The 27,670-nt window shown below is 46.6% G+C and overlaps 1 protein-coding gene across 1 annotated transcript in view; it reads right to left on the bottom strand.

Annotated features, from left to right (window-relative positions):
* Positions 1-7,488: 7,488 nt before the first annotated feature.
* Positions 7,489-27,670, bottom strand: part of LOC144754320 (uncharacterized) — an 86,820-nt gene continuing 66,638 nt past the window's right edge. Inside the window, exon 2 of the mRNA XM_078642035.1 lies at positions 7,489-9,463. Within this exon, the coding sequence (XP_078498161.1) occupies positions 7,803-9,463 (1,661 nt within the window). The 3' untranslated portion in view covers positions 7,489-7,802. The remainder of the gene's footprint in view (positions 9,464-27,670) is intronic.

The raw sequence follows: 27,670 nt of genomic DNA, 5'->3' as shown, positions 1-27,670 counted from the left end.
CCACGTCCCAAAGTTCGATTATCGCCCCTGCTATACGCTGTCATAGTGGAGCTCCTGCCGTACGCACTCCGAGAATATCATGGTCACAGAGGGCCGCGATCTTCGAGCTACAGACTAGTAATATCAGCATACGCCGACAACATGTTGCCGTATGTTAGGGAACCAGGGAAGAATCTTACGCTTATGTTAAGAGAAGTGGTACTATTTGGGGGTCTTTCAGGGCTAAAGGTTAACTGGGATAAGTCCATCAATTTTTCCATTTACCCCATCCACAACGCCACCAGTATTGGAATTCCCCTTACGATAGACGACAGAAGCAGTACGGTATTTGGGAATACAGATTCATACAGATCCAGCAATAGTCATACTTGAGAACTACGGTAAGGCAATACAAATGTTAGAAGAAGATGTGAACCACTGGGTCAAACCACCACTCTCTCTCATTGAGCGCATAGCTCTTATGGAAATGGTAGTCCTCACTAGGTTTCTGTTTCTGAACATACCAATTCTCCTGCCTAAAGCAATTTTTGCAACATTATGCAGTTTTCTGACAAAATTAGCATGGGCGGGAAAGTAGCCAAAGGTTCGGTGGGAGGTCCTCACTCTACCTTATGACCTGGGGGGTCTTAATGCACCAGACCTAGAATTGTACTATAAAGTGGTGCAACACGATCTGCCTAATCAGTGCTTGGAGAGAGACGCCGCACACCCCCACACACTCCCAAAGAAACTTTTCAAGGCTCCAACCCGCCAAATTGGAGTCTTTGATCCACTGAACACTACATCACATGCATGGTGGAGCTTGTGAGATAAACAAGGGGCACACTCGTGTATTTCCGCATGTTAAACTGGAGCAGTGCACCTGGCTCTCGTTAGTACTGGTAACAAATATGAGAACTGCCCTGCAAACGCAAGGGGTAACAGAGATGGGAGATCTTTTTCACAAAGTAAAGTTTGGGAATTGGAGGAATATCCCTGAGCAAGGCACCCGCCATCAGCCCTGACTCGATATCACTGCCATGAATTGAGAGAACTATTAGACAAGACTTGCAAGAGCCACCAGACATGGCGGCACATTCTGCCCTGAAACAGAAGAAGCCCCAGACAAGTTAGTAAGAGTGCTCTATGCTTACGCACAGGCAAGCGCAGACCCAGTGTGACTAAAGCAAGATCGGACTAGCCGAGAGACTTGGGTGGGCCATAGAAGATAAGGTATGGCTGTCCTGCTGCGCTAGAACTAAGAAGGGATCTGTAAATGGGAGACACCAGTTGATACACTTTAAGTACATAAACCGTGTGTATTATACGCTGGAAAGATTGTACTGATATGGCCTACGGGAATCTGCAAACTGCCTGCGATGCAGTGAGCAGGAAGAAGGGTTTATACATGCTGCTTGGAACTGTCCAGCGATACTTCAATTCTGGGAGGGAGTTATCCAGACATTGACGCGAGAACAGCCTCACTATACAGATGGAACCAATGCTACCAATGCTAGCTTTATTGGGAAACGATAAGGACCTAGGAAAATCGGTCAGGAAGCTAGTAGCTATTGGACTACTATTAGCTAAGCGCAGAGTAGCGATGCGCTGGGCAAGGGACCCTGCCCCAAAATTGGGGGATCGGCACTCGGACATGGCATACTGTAATGAATAATTGGACACTTTTAATGAGCTTCAGTCTGTGCAGAATCACCCTAGGGACTACTGGGCCCTTTATAAGGAATACTTAGTGGACAAAGACGAAAATGCCGAGGAGGAAGGGCACGCAGAGGGGCGATGCTGGACACAGGATACTAAAAGAGGATTGCAGGCTGCAGCTTGGTGGGCTATGGAATGGGGCTGTGGTAACACCAGACCCCTGCAAAGGACGAACGAATGTATGCAGTTGAAGAATGTACGGACAACAGGTCATGTGGGGCAGATGTGTGTGGGGATAGGTCTATCGAATGAATGTCAGCAGCAGAAAGGTATACTAAAGAGCGCCACTTACCACTGAATGCTTAGCAGCAGAGAGGAGCTGGATAAGAAAAGAAAGGAATCCGCTGAGAGTGTGAAACATTTTTCTGGACTATACAGCTATTTCTGATATTTCAGGAATTGCCTTAAATAAATTGAAGATCAAAACTACCTGCTTGTGGAACGGTGGAGGATGAGTGGAGCCTGCAACCTGCAACCAATTCTCAATTGCATTTTGTATTTGTTGGACTGGTAATGGTGAGCCGCAGCACAGTGAACATGAAATGCAAAGTGCCACAGAAAGAAAGTGCTTGTAGCTACTAAACAAAAAGGTTTAGGCGATCCTCTAAACCAAAATGTTTGTTGATCCTCAGTTACAATTAACATACATACACTGTTGTTCCTGTGTCTTAGTAAGCATGTAAGGTAGCGCAGATGGTTAAGGCATCCACTGCGGAGATCTGCAGCACGCAGAGCACAGGCTTGAAGCCTTTTAAGATGCGACACATCCTCGACCCTTCTTTTGTGAAGGCGTCCCCTCCCTATGATGGGGAATGCTATACAACACATGGATTGGAGTATAATGGACATAATGTGTGGATATTCTTAAAAGGGTTGATGCGTGTCTGTGTCTGTTTTGTATTTCCAAAATGCTTGCAGGTATAATCCTATGTACTGTTCATCCCACTAAAATTTAAGGGGCAGATTTACAATAACTTACGCATCCCCAGGGATGCGCCAGTTATTGTGCGCCACAGCTCCGCCACCCATGGTGCACCGCATTTACAATGCGGCGCACCATGGGGCAAAAACGGCACAGATGCGTGACACATCTGTGCCGTAAAGGCGGCACATTGCTGGAGTTGCGACGCAGCTCCAGCAATGCTCTGGGGGGCCCTATCTGTCCAATGCTGCGTCAAGCCTTATGCCTGCTTCATGCAGACGCAGGGTTTTGATGCAGCATTGGCCTAAAAGTGACTGAGTGAAATCTTGTAGATTTCACTCAGCCACATTTAGGAGGCGTTCCTGCTCCGGAACGCCTCCTTATGGCGCTGGGCTTTACAACATGACGCATCTCCCAGATGCGTCACGTTGTAAATACCCCTCACCATTGCGCATCTTTTGCGCCGCCGTTGCGTCACAAAAGCGACGCAATGGCGGCGGGAAAGAGGCGCAAGGGGCTTGTAAATCTGCCCCAGATCTTTTCAGTTGCATTTAGGAACCAAACTGTGTTGTTAAATGAAACATACGGGAACCTTACTTAGGCAGAATGAAGTCCTGCATGAACCAAGAAGAGGTAGACGAAGGGTTCCTGCTGCTCAGGCGTCGTCAGTGCAGTGACTCGTAATAATGATCATTTTATCTGAGCATGGTCCTTGAGAGATCGACTCTCCTTCCAAAAGCCCCCCCTCCATCAGTGCTAGCAGTGACGCCCAGCTCGGGTTTATGCATATTTATGGAAAGACCAGGATGCCATGAGCTCAGGTGCAAGCAAAGGAAATCACCAATTTGACTGTTGTTGGGCTGCTAATATTCAGTCATTTACAGGGTCAACGGGCCCTCACAGTCCTGGGCCCCTGTGCCACTGCACCTGCTGCACCATTGATAAAGTGCACAGAAGCATTAAGAGTCAGCACGCACCAGCAGGAGTGTGTGATGAATGGACCGAGAACAGCAGGAGCTTCTGCCGTCCGCTGGGAAAACACGACCATGGACTTAAAACACAATATTATCTCCAAGCCCAAGGCTGAAAGAGATATCTTCAATCATGAGGAGCACAAATAAATGAATGCTTGCAGTGATTCATTTGTTTAAAAAAAAACCTGTGCCGGTGCTCAAGCCACTGCTGTTGCTGCACACGTGCAAAGCTGGCGCTGCACCATTAGTGTAGTGCCCTATTGGCTAGTTCTCCTGCTGGGGGAGTAAATCATTAGGGGCCCCTTGTACAAAGCATTTTTGCAGTCGGAAACGCCCAACCGCAAAAATGCTTTCACTAATGTACCAAATAGAAATTGTGATTCAGTAACACGCTACCTACACGCAATTAGTGTGTGCGATTTGGTATTTAAAAGGGGCGTGTTTACGTCATTTATTCCAATTACTGAATCTGAATGGGCTGTATGAAAGTTTTGCGACCGAATTAAGGTCACATTTTACTGACTCCCTGAAGGAGGTGGTAACCCATTTGCAAATAGGTAGGGGTCCTTTAAAGAATGGAAAACAAATATTTGTAAGAGCAGGCGGCTGTCCCACGGACCCCACTGTCTACTCTTAAAAAATTAAACGAAAAAGCTTATTTTCTTTCTTTTTAAATGCATCCCATTATCCTTTCAGGAAAACGGGCTGCATTAAAAAAAAATAAACAGACTGCTTTATTAAAAACCAATCATAGACATGGTGGTCTGCTGTCCTCAGCAGGCTGCCATCTCTGTGATGGCTGTGATTCCTAATGGGTCTCAAATTGCGACCTACCACACTAATATGCATGAGGTAGGTCTATTTGTCACTCGCTAGCAATCGCTAATGAAACTCAAAAGAGTTTCATACATTAGGAATTCCGATTTCCAAATTGCGAATCAGAGAGAATCACAAATAGGAAAGCGGTATTCCTGGCGCTAGTACATCCTGCCCTAAGTCTGGTTTTATTTTGCATTGTTCGAATGAGGAAAGCAAAAAAGGGCTGGGATGAAAAAAATAAATTAAAAAATCAGTCTGGACACAGTACTAACTCCTTACAAGAGGTAAATCAAGTTATACCTGGCGGCACACATAGATACGGAGCTACTTGGTGGGTTCGCTGCTTTCCAGTTGGTTGCGGCAGCACTCTTCACTACCGAAGCCTGAGTGCTGTAGAGCTTACAGAGCGACAAAAAAATAAATGTGCGCCCTGTAGGAGGGGATCTTAAATGCAAAGAATGCTGACACGAACCCATTGAAATGAAAGATACAGCAGGATTTATTTAGGAAAAGATGTCTAAATACATCTACAATAAACACAGTTCAACTACTAACTCTTTTTTGTGTTCAAATCTTTTTTATTGAGCAATAACAAAGATGATAACGGCCATAAGGCATCAGTAGAATTACAATCGTATTGTAATAATGCCGCAATCAAACATGGATCAGTACATATAAAACAATACATACATACAGTAAAGGAAAATAAAGTATATTGAAAACACGAAATTAAACATCAGTCCGGATCTGCAAAATAGATGCGATGAATGAATAAACACAATAATATACCAACATTGCATTCTTACGGTTGTACACAGTTCCGTAGAGCCCTCCATCCAAATCTAGCCATATACTACCATGTGTACTTGTATACTTTGTATACTTTGTCGTCCCTGCACAGTGTGTCTAAGGCTGTCAAGCCCATGGGCACAGGTTATAACCAGTACAGTTCATGCAGCGGGCACCCACACTTTACTAAGTATAGACCTCATCAGTTAGTACTTCAAGGTGGGTCGAAGGTGAAGGAGGCCTGATCTAAGGAAGACCATAGTTTTTTGTTGGTGACTTGCCATGGTGATGAGTGTAGAGCGGGATTGTCCGTGCCCCTAATGCAGGACAGCCATTCCCTCCAGGCATTGAAAGAGACCTCAGCCGTTGATTTCCAATTGCATAAGACCACCTTGCATGCTAATGTTAGGAAAAGATCCAGGAGCTGGCGGTCATGGTCCCCCTTTAATAGTGGATCTAAGGCTCCCAGAATAATGTAGATGAATTCCCTTGCAGGGTGTATGTCAAACGTGTGCCCAATGTAATCAAAGATTTTAGCCCAAAATGTGTGAAGCGTGGGGCAATCAAATAACATGTGTGGAAGGTCACCAATGCCCGAGGAGCAATTCCAGCAAGTCGGTGAGTCTCGCAAGCCAACCTTAAATAGTGGCTGTGGGGTCCAGAATGCTCTGTTAAGAATCATATACTTGGTCTGTGATAGTATCGGCGAGACCTTGTGTGTGAGTGCTGATGCATGTATCCTGACCCAGTCTATGCTTATGCCAGTGTTATTTGGTTCTGATTCCCATTTGACTTCATTGCGCCTCATCAATTTCTTGGGTGTTGGTGCAAGGAGTTTATAAATTTTTGAGACAAAATGTCCAGAGGAGTGAAAGTGAGGGAGCATCAACTACTAACTCTTAAACATATGTGGTAAAAGGTATGATGGGAAAGGAAAAGAGCCCACGTTTTTTTCTGCAGCTCCAATGTTAATCATTTACAACAAGGGGTGGTGATGGACAGAGTCTCTGAATTAAGCAGAGTACTCTCACCCAGTCAAGAGATCAGGGCTAGATCCAACACCGTTTTTTAGCTCATTGCACCATCCCAGTTTCAGAACCTGGCTGTATGCAAATTAGTCTGTCCCTGGCCCAGTGCATCATGGGAACAGGGCAGACCAGACTACAAAAGCCAATTCTTACACTGTCCCTCACCACCCCTTGTTGTAAATATTTTTGTCCACCCTAAGCGTGGAAGGGTATACTCAGACATGAGTCCCTTGCTCATTGCACCATCAGGATTCAAGCAAGCCGGGCCGAAGACGGCTGTAATGCCAGAAACCGGTCCCCGGAAGCTTGTTTCCTTCCCAGTGTAAGAATTGGCTTTTGTAGTCTGGTCTGCCCTGTTCCCATGATGCACTGGGCCAGGGGCAGACTAATTTGCATACAGCCAGGTTCTGAAACTGGGATGGTGCAATGAGCTAAAAAACGGTGTTGGATCTAGCCATGATCTCTTGACTGGGTGAGAGTATTCTGCTTAATTCAGAGACTCTGTCCCTCACCACCCCTTGTTGTAAATATTTTTGTCCACCCTAAGCGTGGAAGGGTATACTCAGACATGAGTCCCTTGCTCATTGCACCATCAGGATTCAAGCAAGCCGGGCCGAAGACGGCTGTAATGCCAGAAACCGGTCCCCGGAAGCTCGTTTCCTTCCCAGTGTAAGAATTGGCTTTTGTAGTCTGGTCTGCCCTGTTCCCATGATGCACTGGGCCAGGGACAGACTAATTTGCATACAGCCAGGTTCTGAAACTGGGATGGTGCAATGAGCTAAAAAACGGTGTTGGATCTAGCCCTGATCTCTTGACTGGGTGAGAGTATTCTGCTTAATTCAGAGACTCTGTCCCTCACCACCCCTTGTTGTAAATATTTTTGTCCACCCTAAGCGTGGAAGGGTATACTCAGACATGAGTCCCTTGCTCATTGCACCATCAGGATTCAAGCAAGCCGGGCCGAAGACGGCTGTGATGCCAGAAACCGGTCCCCGGAAGCTTGTTTCCTTCCCAGTGTAAGAATTGGCTTTTGTAGTCTGGTCTGCCCTGTTCCCATGATGCACTGGGCCAGGGACAGACTAATTTGCATACAGCCAGGTTCTGAAACTGGGATGGTGCAATGAGCTAAAAAACGGTGTTGGATCTAGCCCTGATCTCTTGACTGGGTGAGAGTATTCTGCTTAATTCAGAGACTCTGTCCCTCACCACCCCTTGTTGTAAATACCAATGTTAATCGGGCACCACAAATAGCGAGCAGCACCTGGGCTGAAGATGGAAGCAAGTCCGTTCCACGAGGCGAGTACCTCTGTGCGCTGCAGAGGGGCTACGGGCTTCGATTTGTTAGGACTTTGGCACCTGCAAATAGGGGGCTGTGCTGAGAGCCCTAGCTGTGAGCTCAAAGTTGTTGTGACGTGTAAGTAGTAGTTTAGTGTGTGTTTTGTAAGACAGCGTGAGAGCGTTGCGGCTGTGCCCTCATGTAATGCATGAGAGAGGTGGTAAATGAATCCTATATTCGGTTGGTACAATAGAATCAACTAGCAGTGAGAAACGCTCAGCACATTTATAAAGAAATTAGATTAGTTGGTGCGTTTGTAGATTTGCCTTTTGATTGAAATTCTTCTCGCACACAGTACAGCGCAAAGGCTTTTCTCCTGTGTGTGTTCCCTTATAAGCAAAGCGCTGGGAACACTCAGTGCAGTGATAAAGCTTCTTTCCTGTGTGTACGATTTGATGCCGTACAAGGGATCCCTTATCAGCATAGCGCTTGGAACACAGAGTGCAGTGATAAGGCCGCTCTCCTGTGTGTGCTCTTTGATGCCGTACGAGGCCTCCCTTTTGAGAAAAGCGCTTTGAACACACAGTGCAGTGATAAGGTTTCTCCCTGGTGTGTTTTCTTTGGTGCTGTAGTAGATCTGCCTTTTGATTGAAGCTCTTCTCACACATGGTGCAGTGATGAGGTCTCTCTCTGGTGTGTATTAGTTTGTGCTTTAGTAGAGTTGTCCTTCGCTTGAAGCTCTTCTCACACAAGGTGCAGTGATGAGGCTTTTCTCCTGTGTGTATGCGTTGATGCTCATGGAGAATATTCTTTTGAGTGAAGCTCTTTGCACATACAGAGCAGTGATAAGGCCTCTCTCCACTGTATGTTCTTTGATGCTCTACAAGGCTTCCCTTATAAGCAAAGCGCTTTGAACACACAGTGCAGTGATACGGCTTCTCTCCTGTGTGTGTTCTTTGATGCAACACAAGGCTTTCCTTATAAGCAAAGTGCTTTGAACACACAGTGCAGTGATACGGCTTATCTCCTGTGTGTGTTCTTTGATGCAACACAAGGTGTGCCTTCTGAGAAAAGCGCTTTGAACACACAGTGCAGTGATACGGCTTCTCTCCTGTGTGTGTTCTTTGATGCAACACAAGGCTTTCCTTATAAGCAAAGTGCTTTGAACACTCAGTGCAGTGAAACGGCCTCTCTCCTGTGTGTGTTCTTTGATGCAACACAAGGTGTGCCTTCTGAGAAAAGCGCTTTGAACACACAGTGCAGTGATACGGCCTCTCTCCTGTGTGTGTTCTTTGATGCAACACAAGGGTTGACTTCCGAGAAAAGCTCTTCTCACACATGGTGCAGTGATAATGCTTTTCTCCTGTGTGTATGCGTTGATGCTCATGGAGAATTTGCTTTTGAGTGAAGCTCTTTGCACATACAGTACAGTGATAAGGTCTCTCTCCTGTGTGTACGCGTTGATGCCGTACAAGGGTTGCCTTCTGAGAAAAGCGCTTGGAACACACTGTACAGTGATGAGGCATCTCTCCTGTGTGTACGCTTTGATGAGGCATCTCTCCTGTGTGTTCGCTTTGATGAGGACTCTCTCCTGTGTGTACGCTTTGATGCCGTACAAGGCCTTTCTTTTGAGCAAAGCGCTTGGAACACACTGTGCAGTGATAAGGCCTCTCTTCAGTGTGTGTTCTTTGATGCTGTAAAAAAGTTCCCTTTTGAGTGAAACACTTTTTACACGTTTCGCAGGGATATGGCCTGAGGCTGGTGTGTCCTTTTTTGTGCCTCACAAGAAGTGTCTCATTGATAAATCCTTTGTCAGACACATTACAAGCAAAGCGTCTCTCCTTCATGTGCATTCTGCGCTGTTTTTTAAAGTCGATATTTTGAGTAAAATTCATCTTGCCTCCGGAACCTTTATGGCTTTCTTTCCCATTCATACTTTCTAGATGTGATTGTTGTGCTGCAAAATAGAAAAACATTGAAAATTACATGAAGAAAATATTTCTTGAAAAAGCTGCAATGTTATAATATGGAGAGGTGAACAGTTACAATGCAGAGAAAACAATGTATGTTCTAAGAAGAAGAGTCACACTTCCCTTTGAGACACAAATGGAGGCTAGTCCTCCTACACAAAGTGTGTTGACCTGGTCCTGCAGCAGGAGCATGCTGGGAAATCAAGTGATTCACAAGAACCACTGTTCGACATGGGGTTTCTGGTTGGCTAGGGTAGGCACCTAAGCCAGGCAGAATCCACCACTCTAGTCAGGGTAAGCCAGATACACACCTGAGATAACCTGCGCTCACCCTCTGGTAGCTTGGCGCAGCGCAGTCAGGCTAGTTTAAAGAGGCAATGTGCAAGGCATTTGTGCAACACACTCGCGCAGCAACACAGTGAGTAAACCACAAAAGGGAATCCACGCAGGATTAAGTAAAAATAGATTCTATATTGTACATCAAACAAGACCATAATGACTTAAATCACACCGTTAGTGCAAATAATGCAGGTTTGACAGAGAAAAACACACATTACTATGAAAACATAGGTCACAGCGAACCTGTGCTCCTAGTACACGTCATATGGTAACTGTAGTAAACGTGGTTGAAGTGACTGCATTTAGAAACCAAACTTAGGGCGCAGGAGCACCTACTAAACGCTAAACAGTAACTGAGCTTGCGTCTTACAGCTGTTCTCCTCTATGGACGGCCTGCGCCATTCTTGCGGTCATCTCCAGAGCAGAGACAATGCTGTGAAGGAGAGCAGGGCGGCTTTACCACTCTTCTGGACCCAACCCGCCTCACAGTACCTTTGTGGGTGCAGGGTCACTGTCCTCAGGGCATCTGTAACTTGCTAAAAATGTTTGACATGTCTCGGGAGTGGGACCCGATGTTGTGAGCTTCGTGCCGTATACACGTGAAAACCAGAGGGCGAGGCCGGCTGGAATTTGCCTCAGAATGCTGGCCTGCCACATGTTACAGAACAACGTGTTGTCGAAAGGCCCACCTTGAAGGCTATGTGCAGCTCCAGGAGCTCTGCAGCCTTAGACTCTGCACTGTACCACCTCAGAGCAGTACAAGCCTTCAGGACCGAGACCAGAGGGGCCACACTAGTTTGTTCTTGGTCGCATCCGACGATGGCGATATCTTGCCAGACTCCGGGGGTGAGGTTCACAATACAATTCAGCTGCAGTGAGCACGCTGGCTCAAGGACGTGTGTGTTTCTCTGGTAATGCCTCCAGGGGAAACAACGCTGTTCTCACTGGAGAAAAAACGCTCACCACATGCGGGTTTGTAAAACATGGAGCACTTCCCTAGAATGCACAAAGGCACTCCCCTGGTCAGAGCGCTGCACTGTAGGCCCATGATGCACTGTCCTGTAATGCACAAAGTTTTACCTTGTGCAGAAGGGAGCAATATATACTATTCAGTTTGTGTCTATCCTTACCTTGATCCCCCAAACTACTAGGGTCCACTGTTTTTTGTAATAAGTTAACGCCCAAGGTCCCTAGTGTACTACCTTTGGGACCCTTGTTTCTCATAACTATATGTAGCGCAATCCCACGATTGCAAGGGATTGTGAATCCTCACCCCTGTCTCAAGGGGTTTTTCCCAGCACCACCCTTTTGTTCCCTCCTTCCGCCCTTCACACACACTCTTGCGTTTCTTGTTGCTTAGGCTAGGCATGTCTGACCACCCACCTCTTTACACTCTTGACTATATTAACAAAATCCTAGAGGGCCCCTCACCTCTGACAGACTCAGTAGATACCCCAAACAAACCCAGTACCTCACTGGTCGAAGAACTGAAAAAAAAAATTAAAAAAAGAAATAAGACTAACTCTGATGATAAAACTCTTGACAGATTACCTAAAGGCTAATACCATCCCAGTTGGCCTGCAAGTTCGCAATATTCTGGGTGTCTTCACAGATAACTCGAAATACCTTAACGGCTTCAGCTATATCAGCACAACATGCTCTCGGCACTGGATGGTGCTGTAGTGTAGTTCCTATATTCCCAATAGGCTCTGCGCATTGGAATAACATAAACGATAGTTTAGACATAGGACTGAGGTCGACTAGGTCTCTATTGAATATGTTAGACTTAATTATGAATACCAGCTAGCTCAGAGGTCACTAGAAACTTTCTCGAGTGAACAGGAGGAGTTAACTTTCCTGAATAGACAAGAAGGGATTAGTTTCTGACAACCGCATAAACATGACAACTTTGCTCCCTCCAGAATAAAGAGTATATCTCCAGAGTCGTGTGAAAACAATAGACAGCTATTTCACTCAGTCAATCGTGCATGCTTAGTTTCACCAGAGTGCAGAGAAATAGAGAGACGGGCGTTTTCAATACAAGGTGTTATTTATTGAGCAGTCTTCTTTCTCATGCAAGAGAAATGAATTGCCACAATTGCAATACTTTTCATAAAGTAAAGTGCGTACAGTAAAAAGAGTATTATGAAATAATACTGTAAAAGCATTGATATGGTTTCTGAGCCATATGATCCTGGATAAAATGCATAAATTACATACAATGATAAAAGGTTGACTAAACGTGCTCAACTGGTGTTTCTAAAATACGCCTACCTCGGTGTACCTGACCTAAGCCTAATACGTGGGAAGGAGTAAGTAAGTTAAGATAGTTTTGCCAAGAATCTGCATCAAGAATTCTCTAAGGATCTAATCAGCTCTGTACCTTGTTTATAGAATGAAGGAGGTCTTGTATCTCTTTCTCAGGACTCGATCTCCCAGCAACCCGCAAGGGTGACTGGAAACACTGGAGCTAAATTTCTCGGCAGGAGAAAAGACAGCGTCTCTCTCAGTGCGTCAAATGGGAGGGTCGGCTTCCTTCAGCACTCGCATCAGCTGGGCGTCGGGCAAGTAGATAACCGCTCTGCTCCTAACCACCGTGTGTTTGCTTAAGGCAAATGCTGGTATATTTATACCTGAAAGGTGAAGAGTTTGACGAAAGGTTGGACATAAGACATCACTAAGAACTTACAGTTCTTTCTGGACTCCAGGAGTTCTTGCACAAATCAAAACAAAAGCAGGGGGAATTCCCGGGCTGCTAGAGGCTTGGTTTGTTTAAAGAACGCGTTGTACTTTCTAGGAGTCTATGGGAGTAGCCTTGCCGTATTTGGACTGCATTGGCTATGGCTAAATATGGATATGATTCTTATGCCTTTATAAGGATATTATTTGTTATAACCACATAAGGGCATGAATCGGGAATATTTAATTAGGGTCCTAGATACGTTTACAACATTGCTGGGGATTGATATTGCCACAGAAGAGCTACAAAAAGTAATTACTGAAATACGCGAACTTGAGAAACAACTCACGGATAAAAACACTAACACTGAGGCCAAAAAACGTCTTGAAAAAATACAGAAAACTATTGAGGACTTCCATAAATTTGAACTCAATAAAAAAACTATAAAAGTTCAAAAGGATATTAAAAGCTTCTCCCAAGAGAGAACATATCCATACCTCAGTAAAGACTATTACATCAACCGCTCCTACAGTGGACCTCAGAACCAAAGACCCTGGGATCGGTTCAACCGACGCCAAAACTTTGTGGGACTCTCCGAAAGCTCGGTAGATTCATCTGACCAGAGCGATAGCCCAGGCCCTTCCCACAGGAATTTTTTAGGCCGAGGCAGAGTCCAGCACGAACCTCTAGGAGTCGGGTGAGGAAAACAACCACAGAGATGGCCAAACCCTCCCAACCCCCCAGGCGAACGCTTTACCCGTCGGCAACACTACCGATGGTAACCAATGAACCTGTCAGTCTCAGTAATATAACTGAACAAGATAATGCACTTCTCCCTATTTTCAATCTTACCCAGCACACACTGCCCAGTGGTGAAATGTCACTGCTCAACAAAGGACTCTCATTTGTTCCTACCATTTGCCAGAACTACCTTGATACCCAAACCGAGCTACTTAGATTTTTCAGAAAAATCAGGCTTCACAGCTTTTTTCTTCTGAACCCATCACCCTTGAAGCATGCCAACACTCCCTTCAAACCACCCTCGAAATTTTCTCCCACTGGAGGAATGATTCCACCTGAAATTCCCACCTTCGAGAAACTGGTTCTGAATGACTTCACCACCCTGGAAAAACAGATATCATTCATTCCATATAACATTTCCATGAATGAAAAAAACGCCTTTGCATCTCTTAAAAACAACCCATCCCTTGTCATTAAAGCGGCTGACAATGGGGGTGGAATTGTGATCCAAGAACTAGACAACTACCGGAACGAAATCTTCCGTCAGCTCAAGAACACCAAACATTACTGTAAACTTCCAAGCAACCCGACAGAGGAAATACAAAAGATGATTCATGATGTCACTAACGAGGCACTCGAATCAGGATATCTATCCAAAAAGGAACATGAATTCCTTAACACAAGAGCCCCCAGAATACAGGTGATTTACTGCCTCCCCAAAATTCATTAAAATTCCGACAGTCCACCTGGTCGTCCGATTGTCTCGGGTGTGGCTCCATGTTAGAGCCCCTCGGACATTACATTGACTTCTTCATTAAACAGTTTGTCCCGGACACCCAATGCTACATAAAAGATAGCATGTCCATGATAAACATGATTGAGGACCATCCGTTTGACCCCACACCCAGCACCATGTGCACGCTGGATGTGGAGTCATTATATACCAACATCCCTCAATTTGAGTCTCTTCGGGTAATTGAAAAAGTTCTGAATACACGACCGCGCCCACATAATAACCCCTCACTATTCATTTTGCAACTACTGGAAATGTGTTTAACTAAGAATTTCTTTCTTTTTGAGGGACAATTCTATGGCCAGGTACGTTGAACTTCTATGGGAGCTATTTTTGCTCCCAACCTGGCCATTCTGCACATGTACCACATCGAAACATCATGTATCCTGACCCCTCGAATCCTTTCCAGAGTGGCATAGCCCTGTGGAAACGGTACATAGACGATATCTTTCTACTATGGACTGATTCTACAGACTATCTCATCCACCTACTACACTGGCTCAACAACAGTGGTGGGCTAAAATACACGCTCTCCATGAGTAAAGACTCGATACCATTCCTTGATCTTGAAATTAAACACACAGATTGCCGCCTGACCACTACTCTCCATCGTAAACCGACTGAGCGTAATACTCTGTTAACCTACAACAGCCATCATCCCCGTGCTTTGGGAGACTCCCAACCTTACTCTCAGTTCCTGCGTATCCGAAGGAATTGTTACTTTAAGGAAGATTATTTTAAGAAGGCTAACATTCTCAGCAATAAACTCAGGAACAGAGGGTACCCGAAAAAATTGGTACGCCATTCTCTAAAAAGAGCTTGGTACTGCCCCCGTGAGGTCTTGCTAGAACCCAAGCCCAAAAAGATCGAAGACAGACTCATTTGCGTAACTACTTTCTCACCAGCCTCAAACTCTATAAGGAAAAGCATACTGAAGCACTGGCCAGTACTGAATGCAGGGGAACTACAATTAGAACGCCCCATGTTCGCTTTCAAACGGGCCAAAAATATCAAAGACCACCTGGTACGAGCGTCCCTCCCACAACCCACACCCAAAGTTACATTAAAAGATGTATGGGGACTACCCGCACTAACTGGCCACACGAAATGTGGCAACTGTGTAGCCTGTGACTCCACTATTGAAGGCAAAACCTTTTCATTTGACTCAATCAAGTTCGAAAGAAAACAATTTACTAATTGTAATTCATCAAATGTTGTGTATGCAATCTTTTGCCCATGTATGAAAATATATATAGGTCAAACCACCCAGAAAATAAAGCTTCACATTGGGCAGCACCGGAGCAGAATAAGATGCAACACGGAAAACGCCCCCTTGGTGGAACACTTTATGGAAAAGGCACACAATGAAAGAGACTTGACTTGGACAATTATCACACAGATCAAACCACCACCACGTGGTGCAGATGTGTCACAACTTCTAAACAAGGAAGAGCTCCATTGGGGATTGGACAACACTCCTCTAACTGAATGTGCAAACATCCCCACGATATGTCTGGTTAGAAATCACTGTGTCAAAGAAGTTTTTCTGTCTCCATCTATGGATCGAAAATATTCTCTCAATGCGATCATCTGTCTCCATTTCCTAATAGTTGAATTGCCAATTTGAATGTACATTGTTAATACATTTTTGAATTTTTCACTGTAACTCACGTCACCACCACTACCACTTCACAACCTCTTATTTCTACACTCCAAGATGGCCACCGTGTCCTAGGTACCCGATTCCCAATCCAAAATGGCCACCACACAGTTATCGTGAGTCCCTCCTCTATTTTCCCAGACCACATGCCCAGTGCTAGCTTTTTTAACCGGCTCTCCCAGTACAGTTTAACAGCGATCCCCGCCAGAGATGCTGTGCACTGCGATCCTGCAACCGGTACAACTGTAAGTACATCAACCCTACCCCGCATAGCCTTAGTCCGGCCCCACTGTCACATAAATCTGAATTGTGCCTGTGCTTCCCTTCCCTAGCGAGCCGTGATTTGGATGGTTTCTTGACAAATACGCGGGATATCCTGACATTAACGCGCTACCATTGGTAAATATACTCTGCCCATTTTTCTCACGCCCAATCTGCCCTAACTGCACTATACTTATGCTTGCTACCTTCCCCATAGGTCTTAAATCTAACCACTTCTCTCGACCCGAGCCACCTTCCCCGCCTTAAGGATCAGCCTTGGTAAAAACTTTTTTCTTCAAATGTCACCGTGCCGCTTTCACTAAATTGCTCATTGTATAGACACAAATGTTACTGCGCCGTTTTTATAAAATTGCTCATTGTATAGACAATTCTACTGCCAATGATCAGCCTCTTTAATACCTTCTCCTCATATGTCACCGCGCCGTTCACACTAAATTGTTCACTGAAGAGACCACTGTGTACTCAGTAATGTGAAGTCTCCGCTAATGCACGGACCGATTTTGATCCTTTCACTACTACTCTAAATATTGCCTCCCACCGCTTTTTCCAAACCTGAACTCTGGTTTTTAACTCAAACACCATTTCACACTGCGTCGAGCACCGATCAAAGTTCCTAGGCAAACGTCACTGCACCGTTGTTTAGTGCACAGCATGACATCCTTGTTCTAGCACTAAGCATGCCAGAAAAGAAGGGTCCTTGAGGTGCGAACAGTAAACTGTACCACTATGTGTATTCATGTCGCTTCTGTTCTAATTTAACATGCCTGGCCACGTATTTACAGTCTCTTTCCCTTCTCTCCCTCATATTTTTTTTCCACAACTGTCGTTTGTATGTAGCATGACAAACATGATTTATATATTTGTCCTGAAGATGATGCCACGTATCTTGTTTTTCAGGATCGAAACGTCGTCGACACAATAGGATCATATGTACTGAATATGCTTGTGAATACTATGTACAATGGTCACTCAAACTATAATCAAATCTGTTCACTGATTATAAGTATACAGACCGATTTACTCGCTCTTGCCTATATTTGTTGATATGTCTTTTTCACTGTAGGTCACGGGCTGTGGCCCCTTGACATCACTTTCAGATTTTGTGCATCGCCAAATAAATTCCTGTCCGGCTGGACAAAGGACATAAATGCTATTCAGTTTGTGTCTATCCTTACCTTGATCCCCCAAACTACTAGGGTCCACTGTTTTTTGTAAGAAGGGAGCAATGGCAACATGCTAGCCCTTGTAAAATGGGCTCACCCAGCAGAAGTCTTGGAGAAAAGTGGAACAAGGTCTTTGATGGCGCTGAGATCTCGAAAGAACAGGGGGCAAGCAAACAAGCCCTTGGAGAGCACTTCAGGGCACAAAAGGAGGTGGCAGGCAGCAGACAGCACATACAGTTAGGTTGCAAATTGGCAGTCCCTTCTGCAGCCCAGCAGCAGCAGGTCAACACAACAAGGCAGTTAGTCGTAATGGTGGTTGCTCCTGGCAGCACAGCAGTCCTCATGGCAATGATCAGTTTGTAGAGCCAACAGTGTCTATCTACAAGTCCCAAGCAGCGTCTAAAAACATGGAATTAGAGTTCCAGTACATATACTCAAAAATGTCTTTGATGAACGGGTGTTTTCAAATGAACCCTCAGAAATGTGCAACAGTCCCTTGCAGCCCATTCCTGGCTCCGGACGGTCTGTAGGGGGTAAATCAGCCCTTTGAGTGAGGGCAGGACACAACCTATTCAAATGAAAGTGTGAATCACCTCTCCCTCAGCCCAAGAAGACTATCAGCATGCAGATGAATGCAGATGTATCCCCTGTCACACCCAGCCCCTCCGATTTGGAAAGCTTGGTTGTCATGACTCTTCCAAACATGATAGTTGCAGGGGTTTCTTTGTGGTTGAGCACTTTATACTCCGTTTCATCTATTGCATCTATGAACTCTTCAAAAGTCTCTATCCATCCATCTATCGCCAATATTCTGTTTTTTTGCAATATCAAACACAGTTGGCGGTTTTAAGAATGCTGCAGCCGTGTATACATTAGAGGACAGTAGTGGTCTCCCAGGTGCTTCCTGTGGAACTTGATCAGACAGAGTTTCTCTAGCGCCTCGTGATGTGCTGGCTTCGGGGTCAGCCTCAATGACTTTTGGAGCTTGGATCTCGTCCTGGCTCTCCATCGGAGCTGTGTATGTTATGGCTTTCTAAGGAGTTGTTCTGGGCCCCTTATGCAGCAGCTTTGGTGGTGGGCCACTTCGTCTGGGGAAACTCGGCAAACCCAACCCGACCCTCTTTCTGGGACTGCTCCCCAGCATGTTGAGAGACAATGATTTGTTGATGGTTTCGGGAAGGAGATAAATCTTTGTACACTACAAGTACATGAAAGCAGATAACGTTGGTAGATTTTTTCTCAAACACCTGGTTAATCTCTGCTTCATAGCATGTGAATTTCAGTGTAATGTGTACTGAACTATTTCTGTGTGCTTTCCTTGTCCACCTTTAGTTTTCTTACTCCGCATAGCATAATAGTATTAATTTGCGTAATGTCGCCATATATTCCATTAGAAGCTGTTTCATTCAGTTCCTGTCTAGCGACATGTAGACTTTCAGTATCGCTGTCATTATCTTTAAGCATTTTAAGCAGGCTGGCACTGTGCTGAGACTCCACCAGTGCCAGTATCGATTCGGCACTTAAACTGAGGCACACGTGGCACGCACGAGCAGTGTGCTGGACCACGACAAACTCTCTGGAAGAGCGCTTTCAGTGTACGTGCTTTGTCTCCCTTATCTTGTCACCAGTTATAGCTTCCTTCCAGCCCAAGTACTCGCCAATAACACATGGATAGTAGTTGAACATGTCTTGATTACACTGCGTGTACGTCAGAACTCTACATTCTACGCCGGCATTTATCTCATCTCTCCAGTGCTTATGTGCTTACCGATGATATACCTTGGAAGTCACTCATGAAGGATCGAATTTGTTTCAGTTAGCCTTAGGACACCAACCTGTTCTACGCCACTGTGAACCCATGTGGTACCCTTTGTAAAAGCTTTCAGGACCAACTAGGCTACCCCACTGGTACTCCACAGCTGTCCGCGGCCAGGACCAGGCCCTAGACCACCCAGATGCCACTGGTCCTTGCCCATCCAGAGAGTGGGGGTAGTTACCCCTGGCACATAGTAGCCATTCTCCACTCTTCCCCTCATCAGGGCAGTTCTGGACAGCCACTGATCCCCCAGCCTAGGGCCCGCACCCTCAGACTGACCAGAAGTCACGGGCGAGGCTCTTCCCCCCATACCTCTCCTACTAGGGTTCCGCACTCTGCTCCTTTGAGAGGTACCCTTAAAACACAACTCTCCCACCAGTTCAGGAACTCTCTACAGCAACTGGTCTCCCAACCTAGGGTCTAAACCCTCAGGTTGCACCGGGGTCAGAGGTGAGGGCTCCCTCCCTCTGCACCTCCTTCCAGAGTTCTGCACCCTCCCAACTGGAGCGGTACCCCTGGAAGCCAAACTGGTCAGGACACTGGTTACAGATGTCCCTCCCTCCAGGTCAGGCAGATCCTGAACCTGTTCTCCCAACCCAGGGACCAACCCCTGCGGTTGAACACTTGTCGTGTACGCAAGGACTTCTGGGGGTGCACACAGCCTCAACCCCATGAGGGTAACACATGACTCATGTGTCATGTGAAAGTCTGCCTGGCGCAGATCTCCCGACCCCTGTTCATCTGACAGCACGTGAAGATCCCCCAGGACAGAAGTGGTGTCACCATTGCCATTCATCGGCCCTTTTGACTGGCCTCTGACCCACTGGTTCTTCCACTGGAGAACACATCCCCTTCTCAACCCTCAATCCAGACTTCTGCACCCTCCCAACTGGAGCGGGACTGCCAGACACGAGAACCACTGGAGCTCCATTTACAGACGCTCCAGGGTCTCCTGACACTAGGAGATCCCCCTCAAATGGCTTCCTAGTACAGCCTAGGCCCTCAACCTGGTGTTCCCTCCTGGCCCTGAGACTGGGTTTCGGGCACCTGGGGACACACAGTCCCACACTCACTCCTACTCCACTGAGACAGGACGTGACCCCCTACACCCCTCCCACTACTCTGGGACCTAGCTGGGCTATACTGAACCTCTTCCCCCACACAGGACGGGAAGATACTCAAGCCACTACTTTTGGAATCACTCTCTAAGGCCTTGGCAGAACTTCGGGCACTTACCCAGAAGTGTGCCTCCTGAGCAAGTTCCCAAGGATTAAAGGACTCACACTCCAATTGGTGTTGGCACAACCCCAGCAAACAACGACTGAGCATGTGCTCTTTGATAATCATATTGATCAGTCCATCAAAATCATGTTCCGGGTTAACCATCACCCAATCAACCAGTGCATCATAACATTCATCCGCAAACTCCCCCCAAGACTGGTGAGACAGTTTCTTACTGCCACTGAACTTCAACCTGTACTCCTCTTCTTGGGAACAAGGTACCATACTTTGGGAACTAGGAATGGGACTTCCTGCACTGGACTCCATATTCCTGCCACCACTGGACCCCACCCTCACTGGTGAATCCAGAAAACCACAACTGCACTCAGGGGATACTTAATACTCCTTAGCACACGTTAGGTATTGCAATCTCGGTTATCAGCACATCAGATACGGCAGAGGGGACGGACGTCTGATCAATAGAATCACAGCGGAAAAGCTGTCCATGCTGATAACCGAGATTCCGGTTACAACTGGGTTTAAATCGCCCATAACGTACGAAGTCCCCAAACAGAACCCCCTTGAGGGTTGGAAGTATCACCTCATCAAAAAAAGAACAATACTCAGGAGACTAGCCTTGAAAAAGTCGTGGGTTACATCCCCATAACGACGAAACACGTGTCGGCTGTAACATCTCCAGAAATAAAATAACAACAAACAACAACCCTGAGTGAAGAGGAACTGAAAAAATTATTTTCGTGATTGTATGATTGATGATTGGTGGAAGCACATGTATACTGTTGAAATTGCAATACCTAACGTGTGCTAAGGAGTATTAAGTATCTTGTGGCTCTTGCCAAACTAGAAGAGGGTATGTGGTTCTCTTCTCCTTATAGCACCGTATTTATATTGTAAAAACAGGGACCAAAAATTATCAGGTGAACTTTCCTCTGTGGCGCCGAATCCTAGTCAAGTACCACTAGTCGAGCTCAGGATGCACTCAGGGGATAATCTACCCTCCAGAGCTAATTTCTCCCTGGCGAAGGCCCTCTCAGCATCTGCCATCTTCTCCTGCACTAAGACCCTTTTGTTCTCTAGCTTTTTCTCTTCCACCCTCAGCTGCGCTATCTCCTTGGCATGCTCTAACCTGAGCTTCTCCAAAGCCAGCTGATGCTCCCGTTCTTCCCTCTTATCTACCCACTTCTCTGGGGATAGGGAAAGGGATGGGGCACTGCCCCCAACACTAGACGCAGCTAGAGACTCCCTATCTATGGGGTCCTCACTATCTACTAGCGTCCCGGTCCTGTCATTTTCTTCCTCCCCTTCAAACTCCACAGGGCCCTCTCAGACCCACCACCCTCTTGGCTTGCGACCAGGGCCCTCATCTCCTCATTGCGCTCACGTTCCCATTCGTCCTTTTGCCATTGGATCAGGTTTTCCAAAAGTTTTGACGTGGTGTCTGACCCACTCACTGCTATGTCTCTCTCCTCACAGAATCCCACCAACTCCCACATACTGTATCTAAACACCATAGAAATTAAAGGCAGACTCCAATTTGGCAGGATGCTCAGACACGTGCAACACAGGAGACCTAGGTGCAATAGCTGCAACAGGAGTACGTAATTCAAAAATGACACTTTTTTAAACAAAAAAAGAAAATTAAACTCGGAAAGAATAATCCCCAAACACGTGATTATCTAAAGGCAGGGTTTGTAGTGCAACCAGTTGTCGCTCTGGTACTGCGCAAACGCACGTCCTATCCTCACCGCTGACCACCAATGTTAGAAACATGAACTCTGGTTGGCTAAGGCTTGCGCCAATGCCAGGCAGAGACGACCACTCTAGTCGGGGCAAGGGAGTTACACGCCAAAGATAACCCCTGCTCACCCCCTTCGTAGCTTAGCACGAGCAGTAAGGCTGATCCCGGAGGCAATGTGTAAAGCGTTTGCACAACACACACACACAGCAGCAACACCCTAGGCACAACACAAAAGGAACTCCACACAAGGTTATATAAAAATTAGCCTTTGTATTGTCAGAAACACATTAGAAACATAAACACATAATATACACTGTGCCAACTGGCACTAGGCAATATTCACAGGGAATTATATACAGGACCAGGCCAATCAGGCCCTGGTCATAACCATCAGAACATGTAAGTAAAACACAAGTAATGAAACAACCAGTAACTACTTGTACCATAATGACCTCAGCATTATCACCTGTAATAAACACATTATGTCTGCATCACTTTGGGCATATACACATTACACTATCTCCTTAGGCAAAAACACATTAGGATAGACCTCATACTCATAAATCACCTTAGGGCCTCCGCCCTCAAACCTATTGGTCCCCCTGGCCAACTGGCCTTCTCAAGGGCTCAAATGCCCAAATGTCAGGGCTCCTGCCAATGCAGTGGAATTCGCAGTGCGCAATTGCGCTGGGCAGAGGAGTGCATCTCACTCCTACCTCACTCAGAAATGCCCCCAAAGGAATTGCTGGCCTACATGTGGCAGCTGCCCACTACTTGCTGGGCAGCTGTGAAATCCAAAAAGATGGGCACTGGCACCCTCTGTCCCCCACTGGGACTCTAACAAAATAAATGGGCCAAACGTTGCAGCTGCCTGCGCTTCGCAGGGCAGCTGTGGGAATGCACTGGTAGTCCTGCCACTCACTGTGCCTCTGTCGCCCAAAACAATGCCCCACAAGCAATGAGGACGGGCACAGTGCACATGGGAGTCTCGCCCTGGGACTCTGAAAATAAACCCTGCCCCAAATTTTGCAGTTGCCCACTGTCACGCGGGGCAACTGTTCCAAAATGTTGCCAACACGGGGAAGAGCACAGGAATCTCGTTGGAGATTAGACTGGAGAAGGGCCCAAAACGTTGCAGCTGCCCGCTTCTGTGGCGCAGCTGAGAAAATGCCAAAAGCACCGACAATGTGCCTCAAGCGGCACCAACACTGAGGTGTATTCAGCCCCCACTCACTCACTGGGGGCGCACTGGCATATTTCTCTGGGTCCCGGTGGGTGGGGCCAGGCACCGACAACGTGCCTCGTCTCTCTCCCACCCCTGGGCCCCTCCTCACCTGGTCGGGCGTCTCTCTCTTCTTTTGATCCAAGGAGCACAGGGTTGGCTTCCGTCTGCTTCCTATCTCCTTTTTCCACAGAAGCGCGAGGTAGGCTTCCGTCTGCTTCCGGCGTCTTGAGGAGCACCCCGCCCACAACCAGGCCGTTCTTCCTGGCTTCCGGGTCGCCGCGGGCAGCACTGCGTCCCCTCTTGTAGATCCTCTGTGTTCTCGGCGGCGGCCTCACGAGGGGGCCCAGAACCAGCGGGCTGGGCTCCGCATTGTTTTTTTTTTAAAGTACTAATACGTGGAAACAGCGGCAATGCGTGGTGGGCACCCACTCTTTCAATAAAGATGATTGCGGGCTGGGCACCCGCCAGTAGCACACATAAATGCAAGGTGGGCTCCTGCTTCAATAAGGAGCTCAGGGGGAATCCCATATGCCAGGATTCACTAGCAGACGCGCGCTGCAGCAGGGCCTGCTCCTCTCCCTTTAGGCGACCCAAATTCAGCGCTCACGAGGCGCTAGGCCACAAAAGTCCTCAAAAAGGCAGAAATAAGAGAGTCCTTGGTGCTGGGGAGACCCCAGCAAAGTCAAGCAGGCCAGCACGCAGGGACCCCCAGGAAACAGCAGCTGGGTCCCACGGCGGTTCCTCCTGGCAGAGTATCCTCCCAAAGTAAGAACAAGCACAACACTTTCGTGGGGTCACAGCCCCTATATTTATAGGACAATTTCATTTGTGTTACAGCATTGGGCTTGGGAAACCAGATGCAATTGGTTTTGGAGCACTCTGTTTACCAGGCTCCACTTCCCTATTGTTAGGTGGGGGCTCAGTGATCAGACGCACCACAGGGGGCAGAGCCAGCATTGTGGAGGGAAGGCACAGTCCTATTCAGGTCCCAGGTGCAACTCCTCCCTCCTCTATGCATGCAGCTCTCTCTATTCATCACTGGGCTGACTCACCCTGTCTCCTGGAACCACCCACACCACCCAGCCCCGTCACTCACAAGCCAGACATGCAATTCACATCAGGCAGGCAGGCACACAGCAATGCCAACTTCTAAAAGTGGCATTTCTCCCCCAGTCACCATAAATATGTGCACACCATTGCGCAGCATTAATTCTCACGAGTTCATTCATATTAAACTCGACCCTGCACTCCTCTCATACCAGGAATTACCATGGACACACATATCCCCCATGCATTCCTGTGGGAGGGCAGGCCAATCTCAACACACGCACTCAGAGAGCGCACACACTCTGCACTGGGGCACAGAGCTAAAGTGCCCAGAGGTCTAAAATCACTACCACCATATCAGAGCTTAAGGCAAAAAGTTCAGGGGTGAACCTGCCGAAAGGGCCAAGTCCAACACAGATGAAAAGTGGGTGGAGTCTAGAAAAGAGCAAGCGCCGCACTCAGCTTTAAAGTTACAAAATAAACCTTAAACGGCACGGCTGAAGCGGCGAAAGGAGAGGGCGTTGTTTGTAGTGTAGCTTCTGGTGTATGCAGCACAAGGGTGGTAGGGTTGATGAAGCAATAAGAAAAAAATGTGAGTAGACTGACAGCAACATACTGGTTACCTTGGACTTCTGCGCATTATATACTAGTATCCCCAAATCTGGGGCGATTGCCACCATACAGCATTTTTTGGAAATCGGAGACACCACTCTACTTGAGCATTCTGAAATGCTAATAGATTTGATTACTGTTGTTTTGGCTAACAATGACTTTATCCGGGGAGTAGTATGATTTTACAGCAAGTTGCAATAACTTAGCATGGCCAGATTATCAGGCACAATCTGTTTTAGGACTTCACCCAATGCACTTGGCTCTTCACAGGGTATCCTTCAGGATCACAACGGTGTTCTTCTTTTTCTATCTGGTGGTGGTGACTTAACTGCTGCATTTCTTATCCCTATGTCTATGGATAGCTATAGTTTATAACAGACGGTACTCTTGCAAATGGGAAGACTTTATATTGCCTAACTGCGAGGCAGGTCTTTTTAAGCTCTCGCTGTCTCCCAACTTCACTCTTTCCGGGTTGCTCATTTATCGCCCCCCCGGCCCAGCGAGTTCATGGGCCGCCACTCTTCCTGAGTACATAGCACCACTTATCCAGAATTCCACTAACTTCTCAATTATTGGTGATCTCAACCTACACCTGAATGATCCCTGTTGCTCCACCAGCAGCAACCTTTTACAGGACTTGGCTGCTTTAAACATTACTCTACATAATTCTGGTCCTACGCATAAAGCAGGGAACCTTCTGGACCCCATTCTTTCTAATTTAGAAATCATCGACTGTGAGACTTACCCTCCTATTATATGGTCTGACCACTTTATGGTGACTTTCATTATTACCATTGGTCGTCAACCTAACATCCCTTCTAAACCTACTGAATCTAGACTATCCAGAAATTGGAATAAACTAGACATGAAGAAACTCAACTCCCATCTTGAGAACACTAGACCTCTTACGGAAGTCACTAGTACTAAAGCAACTGAGGCTATAAATGCCTGGCTAGCACAGGCTGCAGATGCATGCTTACCCTAAAGCATGCAAAAGCACAATCTTCACCACCAGCCTGCACCCTGGTTTACAGCTGCCTTAAAAATAGAAAAAAACATCTGCAAAAACCTTGAGCGCAAATGGCGCATAAAATATGACCTTTGCTCCAAGCAAATTTACAAAGCTGCTTTAACCAAATGCCATTCCTTATGTAAAATTGCTAAAGTTGAATATGTCAACACAACTATCCTTGAAGCACAAAACCGTCCTAAAGCACTTTTTAAGGTAGTACAGAGGCTGTCGGGCGCACTGTGTCAGCCCAAACCACCATGTTTAGATACTGCACAATGCAATTCACTGGCTGAATTTTTTATCGCCAAAATCGATACCATCTATTCCAATTTTGAGAAACTTGCCCCCCCCCCTTCACTACCATACCCACCTGCCCCAATCCCATCTTCTGCCCTTTTGACCCCAGAGGATAAATCCCTCACTCCTGGTCAGCCGACCCCCCCACGATACCTTCGAAACGTACGATCTCCTGTGATTCCAGGTTTCCACTGGAAACCTGTTCTCCTGCTTCACAGTTGATCGATACTTGGGATCCGTTTAACATCACGACTCTTTCTGATATTATCAGCAAAATTAAATCCGGTTCCCCACTGGACCCGCTTCCCCCCCAAATACTAAAAAGGTTGGACAATTCCTCCCTTGCACTCATTATGGATCTTCTCAATGCCTCCCTTAGAGAAGCTACAGTACCCTCTGCATGGAAACATGCAATGATAGTGCCTCTGTTAAAAAAGGCAAATGCGGACCCCAGCATCCCATCTAATTTCCGCCCAATTTCACTTCTTCCGGTTTTCTCAAAAATCATGGAAAAGCACATCAATTCCCAACTGTCAACCCATGTTGAAGCGAGTGGAATTTTACACCCATCTCAATCCGGTTTTAGATGTGGCTTCTCGACAGAATCTACTCTGCTAGGGGTCTCTGAAAACATCCGGTGCCGAGTTGACAGGGGGAAACCGTGGCACTCATTTTGCTTGATTTGAGTGCCGCATTTGATACGGTTTCCCACCCCATTCTTATCAATGCCCTTAGATCATCTGGCATCATCGGCACAGCTCTCAACTGGTTTGTTAGCTTTCTTTCAGATCGCACCTTTCAGGTTTTCTCCTCTTCTTCAGCTTCTCAAACCTACACATCGGCGTACGGTGTTCCGCAGGGTTCCATCTTGAGCCCCTTGCTCTTCAATTTGTATGTCAGACCTTTGGCTACTATTGCGGAGCAAGCTGGGCTCACTATTTACTCGTACGCCGATGATACCCAGGTCATCTACTCCCTTTCCTCTGATTCTCACTCTTCTTCCTCTTCCCTCCGTACAGGACTGAGCAACATCGCAGCCTGGATGTTGGATAACAAACTGCAACTGAACGGGGGGAAAACAGAACTTCTTCTGTTTCGTCATAACACCACCCTATGGGGACCCCAACATTGGCCCTCTCAAATGGGCTCTTTACCCACCCCGTCTAAAACAGCACGCAACCTCGGTGTCATTTTTGACGACCAACTATCCATGAAGAACCACGTGGTCAAAACTTCCTCCACTTGCATCACTATCATTAAGTGGTTGCGTAAGATCTTATGGATGCTTCCCCTGGACACTCAGAAAACCGTGGTTCAGGCTCTTATCACCTCTAGACTGGACTACGGGAACATCCTTCTCCTGGGAGCCTGTAAAGAGGTGACTCGTAAATTGCAGACAGTCCAGAACATGGCTGCGCGACTACTCTGCAAATTACCCAATACATCCCCTATCTCCAACTCCCTACGCACTCTGCACTGGCTTCGTATTGAAAACCGGACAAAATTTAAGGCCCTCTGTATCATGCATAGAATAAATACTGGCCTAG

Source organism: Lissotriton helveticus, chromosome 1_1, assembly GCF_964261635.1.
Source record: "Lissotriton helveticus chromosome 1_1, aLisHel1.1, whole genome shotgun sequence".
NCBI classification, from domain to species: Eukaryota; Metazoa; Chordata; class Amphibia; order Caudata; family Salamandridae; genus Lissotriton; species Lissotriton helveticus.
This window is presented reverse-complemented; position numbering and strand designations above follow the sequence as displayed.